Source organism: Lagopus muta, chromosome 6 (assembly GCF_023343835.1).
Source record: "Lagopus muta isolate bLagMut1 chromosome 6, bLagMut1 primary, whole genome shotgun sequence".
Taxonomy (NCBI): Eukaryota; Metazoa; Chordata; class Aves; order Galliformes; family Phasianidae; genus Lagopus; species Lagopus muta.
Genome location: NC_064438.1, coordinates 6,929,116 through 6,939,203, shown reverse-complemented (window position 1 = coordinate 6,939,203; position 10,088 = coordinate 6,929,116). Strand labels below are relative to the sequence as shown.

General features: G+C 58.9%; 4 protein-coding genes across 5 annotated transcripts in view; 3 read left to right on the top strand and 1 right to left on the bottom strand.

Moving 5' to 3' along the window:
• LOC125694986 (mas-related G-protein coupled receptor member H-like) lies at window positions 1-1,324 on the top strand. The gene is made up of 2 exons (XM_048948959.1): window positions 1-105; window positions 310-1,324. Exons 1-2 carry the CDS (start codon window positions 31-33, stop codon window positions 1,279-1,281), a joined length of 1,047 nt encoding a protein of 348 aa, XP_048804916.1. The 5' UTR covers window positions 1-30; the 3' UTR covers window positions 1,282-1,324.
• A 1,261-nt stretch (window positions 1,325-2,585) lies between these two features.
• Window positions 2,586-3,527, bottom strand: GPR152 (G protein-coupled receptor 152). Its single transcript, XM_048948965.1, has one exon. It carries the CDS (start codon window positions 3,501-3,503, stop codon window positions 2,586-2,588), a length of 918 nt encoding a protein of 305 aa, XP_048804922.1. The 5' UTR covers window positions 3,504-3,527.
• A 955-nt stretch (window positions 3,528-4,482) lies between these two features.
• On the top strand, window positions 4,483-5,574 carry RHOD (ras homolog family member D). The gene is made up of 5 exons (XM_048948964.1): window positions 4,483-4,626; window positions 4,712-4,799; window positions 4,925-5,034; window positions 5,229-5,333; window positions 5,407-5,574. The coding sequence occupies exons 1-5, from the start codon at window positions 4,483-4,485 to the stop codon at window positions 5,572-5,574; spliced, it is 615 nt and encodes a 204-aa protein (XP_048804921.1).
• Window positions 5,575-6,128: 554 nt separating this feature from the next.
• Window positions 6,129-10,088, top strand: part of KDM2A (lysine demethylase 2A) — a 32,800-nt gene continuing 28,840 nt past the window's right edge. For both annotated transcript variants that reach the window (XM_048948163.1, XM_048948164.1), the window contains exons 1-3: window positions 6,129-6,213; window positions 6,542-6,569; window positions 7,213-7,317. In XM_048948163.1, the coding sequence (XP_048804120.1) occupies window positions 6,194-6,213; window positions 6,542-6,569; window positions 7,213-7,317 (153 nt within the window). In that variant the 5' untranslated portion in view covers window positions 6,129-6,193. The remainder of the gene's footprint in view (window positions 6,214-6,541; window positions 6,570-7,212; window positions 7,318-10,088) is intronic.

Below are 10,088 nucleotides of genomic sequence, written 5' to 3'. Positions count from 1 at the left end.
TTCAGGATACGGCTCCAAAGGGCGCATGAGATGCTGAGACTGACACCAGTCTGCCCAAGCATGGATGGAAAGGCAGCCCTACGCAGCAGCTTCATAAAACTTACAGTTAAGTGCAATGTTTTCCCTCATCCTTTCCCATTCTCCTTTGCTCGCTCCCTCCCTGCTCTCTCGGGGACCACAAGAACTTCAGGGCTCTTCCTCTGCACTGCAGCAGCCCCTGGCAGTGCCATGCCCTCTCTCTTCCCTGTGCCTCCGCTCTTCTCCCCACCCATCTCTCATGGTCCCACTGTTGCCCTGCTCTGCCCACAGCCGGGACCACCTCATGCCATGGAACCCAGCCACGCCACCCCATCCCCTGCATTGCCGATGGCTGCTGGAGAGAACACGTGTGAGATGGACGTCTTTGATGCGGCTGTGGATGGGGCCACGCTGCTCATCAGCCTGTGTGGGCTGGTGGGTAACGGGGCCGTCTTCTGGTTGCTCAGCTGCCGCATCCGCAGGAACCCCATCACCGTCTATGTCCTCAACCTGGCCATGGCCGACTTCACCTTCCTGCTCTTCATGCTCACCTACACCCTCCTCAACCTCCTGAAAGACCTCTCCTGCTCCACGCTGCCCATCTTAGTGAAGCACCTCGTATCACTCCTCCTGCTCTCGCTACTTGCCCACAACATGGGCATGTATCTGCTGGCGGCCATCAGCATCGAGAGGTGTGTGTCTGCCTTCTGCTCCGGCAGGACCCACTGCCACCGTCCCCAGCACCTGTCAGCCGTGGTGTGTGCCCTGCTCTGGGTCCTCTCCATCACTGTCATTGCCGTGGTGACATCCCTGTGCCTGTCCCACCAGCAAGAGCAGTGCCGCCTGGCACTCATCGCCATGTACATCCTCAACTTCCTCCTTTTTGCCCCATCCATGGTCATTTCCAACGTGATCCTGCTCATTAAGGTGCTGTGCAGCACCAGGCAGCGCCAGCACAGGAGGCTCTGCATCGTCATATTTCTCACAGTCCTCTTCTTCCTCCTCTTTGGAGTCCCCCTCAGCGTGTGGAATTTCATGCAGCATTTCAGCTCAGACCCACTTGGGCATCACCAGGTGGTTTTCCTGCTCGCCTGCATCAACAGCGGCATCAACCCCTTCATCTATGTGTTGGTGGGTAGCGGCAGGAGGCACTGCTCTTTGGCATCCCTCCAGGTTGCCTTCCAGAGGGTCTTTGAGGAGCTGGGTGATGATGGTGTGGGCAGCAACAACTCCATGATGCGCACGCTGAGCTCAGCCCCTTGAAGCCTTTCCACTGCTTTACATTAGGAGAATTCTGGGGGATGAGGGGGTGGGGTTGGTGTTCCTGGGGAGCACGGTCAATAAATGTCTGCATTGTATCCTGGTATATCACTCTCTCGCTGCACCCTCGGGTGCGTGATAGTGCAGCCGCGATGTCCCTGAGGCGCTACTCCCAGCCTCTCTTCTTTTTGGGAAGGACTGACCCACATGCAAGAGGATGAAACACATTCAGTGTTCTAAGCCCCAGTCCCCCAACCCCTGGGCAGCCCTTCCCCAGCCGTGCCTCCTCCTGCTGACAGCAGACACCATGTGCACACCCCAGCCCATTTGTGGTGCCAGCCACCCGCGTGCCTGTCCCCACTCCACTGACCAGAGAACCCCAACCCGCCCTCCACCCCCAGCCATGCAGAAGAATGAGAGTCAGTGGCAGAGCAGCAGCTTTATTTGGGGGGGGCAGACCCGGAGATGCCCGCAGCGGAGTGGAGCCCGGAGGCGGCAGATCCTCCGCAAAGAGCTGCGAAGCGGTCGGTATTCCTCGGGACTGCAGCAGCAACTGAAGGGCAGCAGCGTTCTACACTTTCCACGCTGGAGGGCAGCAGAGCCCCGCGCTCCGCATCGGACGGGGCTGGAGAACGCGGGGACGGAACGGGACCGGAGTGGGGATGTGGAAGGGGTGGGGATGAGACTGCGGTGGGAGTGAGGGTGGGGATGGGATGGGAATTAGACCGGGATGGGGAAGGGGATGTGGATGGGATGGGATGGAACGTGGATCAGGATGGGGCAGAGTAGGACAGGAATTGGGATGGGTACTAGTAGGGCTGCGGGGTGGGATGTGGATGAGGATGGAAATTGGATGAGGATGGCAATGGATGAAGATGGAATGAGATGAGGGTGAAGATAGGGACAGGATGGGGAATGGGGTGGGGAAGGGTGGGATAGCAGGGAAGGAACGGGTATTGGGATGGAGATGGGAACTGGGAGAGGAGGGAATGGGACAGTACAAGACAGCATGGGGACAAGAATGGGGTGGAGATGGGGATGAAGATGGGGACAGACATGGGGGCAGGTCAAGGACAGGGACTGAGACAGGGATAGGAATGGGATGAGACAGGGATGGGAAGGGGGAACATTTGGGGATGGAATGCAGACAAACAGGAGTGGAATGGGACAGGGATAGGGGTAAAATAATGACCATGCAAAGACACATCCTGATATGCAGCCACAGGAGGGTGACCGCAGGCCTGCCCATGTGAGTGTGGGCATGCAGCTAGGATGGGGGCTGTGGCCAGCACAATCACAGTGTGCTCTCAGGCGGAGATCACAGTGACCCCGGTCTCCTCGAAGACCCTCTGGAAGGCAACCTGGAGGGATGCCAAAGAGCAGTGCCTCCTACTGCCACCCACCAGCAAATAGATGAAGGGGTTGATGCCGCTGTTGATGCAGGCGAGCAGGAAAACCACCTGGTGATGCCCAAGTGGGTCTGAGCTGAAATGCTGCATGAAATTCCACACACTGAGGGGGACTCCAAAGAGGAGGAAGAAGAGGACTGTGAGAAATATAACAATGTAGAGCCTCCTGTGCTGGCGCTGCTTGGAGCTGCACAGCACCTTAATGAGCAGGATCACGTTGGAAATGACCATGGATGGGGCAAAAAGGAGGAAGTTGAGGATGTACATGGCGATGAGTGCCAGGCGGCACTGCTCTTGCTGGTGGGACAGGCACAGGGATGTCACCACGGCAATGACAGTGATGGAGAGGACCCAGAGCAGGGCACACACCACGGCTGACAGGTGCTGGGGACGGTGGCAGCGGTACCAGAGTGGGCACAGGATGGACACACACCTCTCGATGCTGATGGCCGCCAGCAGATACATGCCCATGTTGTGGGCAAGTAGCGAGAGCAGGAGGAGTGATACGAGGTGCTTCACTAAGATGGGCAGCGTGGAGCAGGAGAGGTCTTTCAGGAGGTTGAGGAGGGTGTAGGTGAGCATGAAGAGCAGGAAGGTGAAGTCGGCCATGGCCAGGTTGAGGACATAGACGGTGACGGGGTTCCTGCGGATGCGGCAGCTGAGCAACCAGAAGACGGCCCCGTTACCCACCAGCCCACACAGGCTGATGAGCAGCGTGGCCCCATCCACAGCCGCATCAAAGACGTCCATCTCACACGTGTTCTCTCCAGCAGCCATCGGCAATGCAGGGGATGGGGTGGCGTGGCTGGGTTCCATGGCATGAGGTGGTCCCGGCTGTGGGCAGAGCAGGGCAACAGTGGGAAGGGGCAGCAAGCAGGGTGGGAGCACTGTGGAGGGCAGTGGGGAGCGGGGGGAGCTGCAGGCAGTCTGTGGGCACAAGGCAAGGTGTGGGTTTGCCCCATCCCTACCTTTCCAGGCAGCAGCCTGGGGCCGGTCCTGGCAGGGCTTTTTCGTCTCGATGAGGAGATCTTGGGTCTCCGGGTCCCCACAAGGCTCCCTCTGGATGATAGCTGCTCTCTGGGTACCGCTGCAGGACCGAGTCAGCTTCCAAGGAGTGAACAGCAGCTGCAGCACCAAGCCTCTGCACTCAACAAATTTCTGTTGGTCTTAACAGAAATGTTTTGTCTGGGAGAATACCCCTGAGGACAAATACTGCAGCAGCTTCATCTTGCTGTGAAAGAATCTCCATGCTTTTAGAATTCAACCTGATATCTCATTAAAGTGGCAATTACCACCTTCCTAATTGTTTTATTGCACTGCCATCTCCTCCCCTACTCTTCCCAATGTGTTGGCATCCTTCTGAGATTGTTCATTACTGTCTGCATTTGCCTGCAGCTCACAGGCATGGCACCCCATTGTCACAGGGACGGAGGAACTTTGTTTTGGGTCCAGAACAGGGACAAGGGGACACCATGGGAAGCATCTCCTTCCCCAGGGGGTGCCCAGGTGCTGAGCACCTCCTGACCCCAAACCCCTCAGCAGTAGGACAGTGCCGTGGGTGGCACTGGGGAGCACTGGGGCAGAGACATAGCTCCCCAGTGCATCACTGGCTGTGACACAGGGTGGCACTGGCAGGGCCGTGAGTCACTCCCTCCCTCCGCCCTGGACTTTGCCTCTTGCGGATGCTCTGGGCAATAAATCTGGGAGCAGGGAGGGAGTGGGAGAGGGGTGAGGGCCGGGCGCAGTGTTCTGGGCAGCCCTGTGCCTGTCCTCACATCCCAGCCCACAGCGTCCCATGCAGCCGCTGCCTGAGAGTCAGAGCTCGGCCCTGGGGCCCCCTGAGCCCACGGTCGCTGAGATCAAAGCCGTTGTGGTCGGGGATGGGGGCTGTGGGAAGACATCTCTGCTGATGGTCTTTGCTAGAGGGGACTTCCCCAAGGTGAGGGGCCTAAAGCCCGCCAGCGGCACCAGGATGGGGACTCCAGCCCCGAGGACCTGCCCGTGCCATCTCCTGTCCCCGCCAGGTCTACGTCCCCACAGTGTTCGAGAAGTACACAGCCTCCTTCCGGATCAGAGGCAAGCCTGCCAAGATCCACCTGTGGGACACAGCAGGTGGGACCAGAGGGACTGCCCCACGCTCAGGGTGTCCCCAGCTGGCACCCCCTGGGCTGGGGACAGGTGGGGCTCTTCTGCAAGGAACCTGTGTGTGACGGGTGGCGTCTGCTGGGGCACCGCAGGGCAGGAAGACTACGACAGGCTGCGCCCGCTGTCCTACTCAGACACCAACGTTGTCCTCATATGCTTCGATGTCACCAGCCGCAGCAGCTATGACAACATCCTAACGAAGGTAACGCAGCCCCGCAGCTGCTCCAACCCCACAAAGGGGACACGGAGCCAGGGCTGCTGCCCGCCCCGCTGTCTGTCCCAATGTCTGTCCTTCTTCCTGTCACCTGCCTGTCCCATCCCACTGTCAGTCTGTCTCTCTCTCTTTCTGTCCTGCACGTCCCTCTGCCTGTCCCACTCCCCATCTCCTTCCCGCAGTGGTACCCGGAGGTCAACCACTTCTGCAAAGGTGTGCCAGTGCTGCTGGTGGGCTGCAAGATCGACCTGCGGCAGGGCCACCACGAGTCTGTCACCTTCCAGGAGGTCAGTGCCACTGCCTGCCGCGGGAGGGACGCATTCCACGTCCTCCCCCAAGGCTCAGCACCGCTGCCTGCAGGGGGAGGCCATGGCCCGGCAGGTGCAGGCTGCAGCCTACTTGGAGTGCTCAGCGCTGCACCGGGACAATGTCAGGGATGTCTTCATTGAGGCCTGCACCATCGCGCTCCGTGGCGCCCGTCGGCCCCGCCGCAAGAGGTGGCCCCGCAACGGCTGTGCGCTCTGCTGAGTCCCAGCACCATGAGGCTGGCAGGAGGGCAGCCCCGGTACACAGACACTGGCACCCCCCCGGGGCTGGGAACTGACTTGGGGACCCCTGAGCCCTGCTGGACAGGAACGGATGTATCCCCACGCAGCACCGTTGTGGTGTGGTATTAAAATTCAGTGATCAGCGTGATGTGGTGTTTGTGGGCAGCGCCGGTGCACGGACGGGACGGGATGGGGATAGGCTGGGGATGGCAGCTCCACCCGAGCACGGATTACACTATACGTGTGTGCGCTCCAGCACGCACGCAAACAGAGGCGCAAACGGACGCGCGCACGGCCGGCCCCGGGGGCGCGCTCACCCGTAGAAACGTTCCCCGCGCGCATGCGCAGAGCCGTGCCCACGAGGAGGCGTGGCCAGCGCGCCGCCCCGGAGATACGGCCAGTAAGGCACCCGCGAACGCGCGCATGCGCGCTCTCACCCCTTCTCTCCGGCGAGGCGGGGCTGGAGGAATCGGGCACGGGGCTGCGCACGCGCACGGCGTCGGCCGATGGAGGGGGCGGGGTGGGAGGGGGGCGCGGGGCGGCGCAGGCGCAGTGCGGCGGCCGAGGCAGTGTGTATGTGAGGCTCTGACGGGTTCAAAATGGCGGCGGCGGCTCCTGTGTGAGGAGGGGAAGCGCGTCCCGGGCGGGGAGCGGGCTGGCGGCTGACGGGAGGGAGCGGGCGGCGGGGAGCGGGAAGAGAGCTCGGCGGGCGGCGCGGGGGACGAGGAGGGGGCGAAGGAGGACGAGGAGGCGCCGGGCCGGAGCGGGCCGGGCGCGGGGCCCGCGGAGCGGTTGCGGGCCGGCGGCTGGCGGGGCTGTCAGCGGGGGCGCGGGGGGCGACGGGGCTGTGGGGCGGCGGCGGCGGCAGCGGCGGGGGGCCCGCGGCGCTCGGAGCCTGACTCGGGGCTTCTCCTCCGTCTGCTGTGTTCGTGCTGTGCCGGCGGCAGGAGAGGACAAAGGCGCAGGAGGGACCTGGTGAGCCACCGGCGGCGGGGCGGGGGGGTCCGGGGGCCGAAAGTTTGGGGGGCGGCGGGCGGCGGTGACAGCTCCGGGGGGTGACAGCCGCGGGCTGTGGGGAGCGGGGACGGAGCGAGGAGCGAGGACGGCTCGGCGGTCCGCTCGTCCCTTCCCGGGGAGCTCCAGGGGGCTGTGGGCTTTGCCGCTTTAGAAGCGGAGGTGGAGGCGCTGCCTGACACCGCTGCGTCACACGGGTCGGGGGCTGAGTGTGGGAGTCCTCCGGGCTGGAGCTGCGCTGTGGGGGCTGTGCAAGGGGCTCGGTGCTCTGCTGCTGGCCTGGGATGCCCCCCGGGCCGGTGGCCGTGTCCTGGGGAGGAGCTGTTTCTGTAACACGCAACCCTGTTCTGGGTGCACCCAGCTGCTCTCTCGGTGCCTATAGGTGATTAGCAGCAGGCACCCGGTCTGGTCCGTGGTGCCAGTGCCAGGAGGAGACCCACTGTGTCACACATCTGCTGCCTTACACAGCAGCCTGCGAAGTCACTCTTAAAGTTTGAGCGTTTGGGTTGGGGTGGGCTTGTCGCTGTGCTCATGTTCAGGAGGGAGAGAGGTGGGTGCTGCATGGCCCCATGCCCTGCCTCACTGCTTGCCTCTGATTTCCAAGGAGGAAGAGGACGACGACAGCAGCCCTGGAGTGTCCTTCTCACTTTCTTCGGAAGAGTCAGAGATGGAGCCCGAGGAAGAAAGGATCCGTTACAGCCAAAGATTAGTCAGTATTGGTCCTTACCAGTCAAATTCTTGGTTCTACTCAGCTGAAGGATGAAACGGCTCTTACTGGCAATATATTTAAACAACCAAACAAGCATTGCGATGGATGGCTCCGGGTACTGGAGGCCCACTTTGTGGGTTTTGCCCTGGTGGAAGGCACTTCTCTGCTGAGAGGGCGGCTGGGGGATGGCAATGGGGTGTGATGCTCCTGGAAGGGGCTAGAAGAAGATACAGCATGAGTGTCTGTGTAGCTTCTGGCGCAGCAGGTTTCTTCCATGTGTTCATAACAACCAGGGAATCTGCAGTGATGTATGTGTCGGCCTGGACTTGATTTGAGTGTTTTGCAAAACTGGGGAAAACCAGCTTTGGCTTCAAGCTCTGATTTGCTTGTGCTCGTGTTTGTGCATGCATCTTGTGGTGCTTGTGTTCATACAGAGTTGTTCTAAGACTTAGGTTCTGGTTGCAGTGCAAGGGGCTGTTGCTCCATCACCAGCAAGTTGATCTCCTGTTGTTTTGAGGCAGTTTTAAGTCCTATGGGGAGCTCAAGCACCAGTTGTCTGTGATAGCTGAGGCTGTGATAGGGTTTGTCTGTGAGTCAGCACAGCACATGCATCCTCTCCTTCAAGGTGCTGTCTGTGAAGTTAAATCCTTATCCTTTAATGCTCTGACACTACTGAGTATGAGGCAGTGCAGCACTCCGCGTTAAGCTCTGCCCTCGGACACAAGTCACTGTTGCTCCTCTGCTGCTGTGTGCCTGACCACAGGTGCTGAGACAGATGTCTTTAGAAGACAGAAGCAATTGTTTCAGCCCTTGTGGTGGGAGAGTGGTGCACAGGCACCTGTGGCTTCTCTGCAGCCCTGCTTTGCTTGAAGTCTGCTCCTTTTGGAGTTGGTTCTTTCCAGTCCCTTGGGTGGCTTTAATTTGGTAATGCTGCCAAAAGCTGTGGTCCTGCCTTATCCTGATGCACTTATTTCTTTCCGTGACTGTGGCAAGCAGCTCAAGGTGCTGAAGGCAACCACTTGTAGCCAGCATCATAGCTTCCTTTGGGGAAGGGCTTTGGGTTCTGTTAAACTATGATCGTAGCTGTGCATTGGCCCTGCTGAAGTAACTCAAAACAGCAGGACAAAAACAAGGCTATTGAATGGTACTAGCAGCCAGGAGTTCACTTCAAAAAAAAAATGCTTTGAGCTCACAAAAACTGCAGGAAGAGTTGCTGTCTGAATGTACCCAGCCCAAACTCTAGCAAACACACTAAGCTGGATCAGTGGCTGCACGCTGATGAGCTGCATGTTTAAGGGGCTTGGGAAAGCACATGGGCAGCAAGCAGAGGATGAGGGTCACCTCAGCTCCTATGGCTTCTTGCTGTCCCTCCTGGCCTGCAGCCCAGAGGAAGTATGGCCCCAGTGAGGTGCAGTTTATGCTTTGCTCTTTGTGGAAGCCTCCTGCTCGCTGTGCTTCAGTGGAGCTTCCATGTTGGAGGACCTTGCAGATGTCCTTGGTTTTCTTTTCCTAGATGCATTCTCTCAACTTTTTATCCAACTCTGGTTATGGATTATTTGAATATCGTATTCTTGACATATGTGTTGATCTTGGGAGTTGGTTTCCATGTGTCTGCATTAAAACTCTTAGATGGGGAAACAGGTAGTTGGTAGTACAGTTACATCTGTGCTGCTGTGAATGGCGTTTGTCTTGTGTGTGACTGGCAGCAACAGAGGAATAAATATACTTTTAAAGCTACATCCAAGTGTGGCAGCAGTCCTGCTGGGCAAGCATCCTGGATCAGAATAGTTGATAGTGGTGAAGAGGCTGGGTTAATTGCATTGGCACAATGCTGCACGTGGTCTGTCAACGGGAGGTTGCTGCTCAGTGTGCCATGAGCTGCACTGACTGCACCTCTCAGTGCATCACCCCAGTCTTAAAACTTGACTGGTTTCCTTTGGGGTGTAGAGAGTTTCAAGCATCTTGTTTTTAGTGAACCATGCTCTATGTTTTTAGTTACTGTACTCTTATTCAACTGAAATCTGATGTATGTTGATTCTTTTTTTGAACAGATCTGTTGGTGGAAGATGTGAAATTTGTCTGTTTGTCTCTGCTCCACAGTGCTGTAATGAGGCAGTATGGCGGGACAGGCTTGAGGTGCTGGCTCTGTAAGCTGGAGACGGATGTTTATAACGCTTCATGAAGGGGCTGAAACACCGTGTTGTGTCCTGAGGCAGGGATGGTAGAACAGCCTTGGCACTGATAATGCCGCAGTCCCTCTGTGAGACCTGAGAGTGCAGCCTGTGCATGGCGAAGCTGGGCACATGCTGGAGCCAGAGCTTGTTGGAGGCAGGAGTGAGAGATGGCCACCACCTCAAGGACCAGTCCTGCCTGCTGGGGTCTGTAGCGCTGCCAGGTCAGCAGTTGTTATCTCAGGCATGGTTCCAGGTAGGACAGCGGCCTGACAAAGCCTCCGTCTGCATTTGCCTCAGAGGCTGGTGTCCCAGAGCTGAATGCTGCTTCAGGGGACGCAGGATCGCACCCTAGGTAAAAGCCATCAGGAGGACATCACATCCACATGGCTGGCTCGCCTCCACCTCCAGCAAACCCGGTGAGACTGGAGAGGTGGCAGGCCACAGCGGGGAGACTGGGTGGGGTGGGAACCTCCTCAACCAGCTCTGCTGCTGGAGAGAGCCTGCAGTGCAGCCACACCCTCCACCAGTGTTCACTGGGCTCTGGAGTGAAGCTGTGTGCTGTCTGGGCCCTGGTGCCTGTCCGTGGCTGCTTGGTGG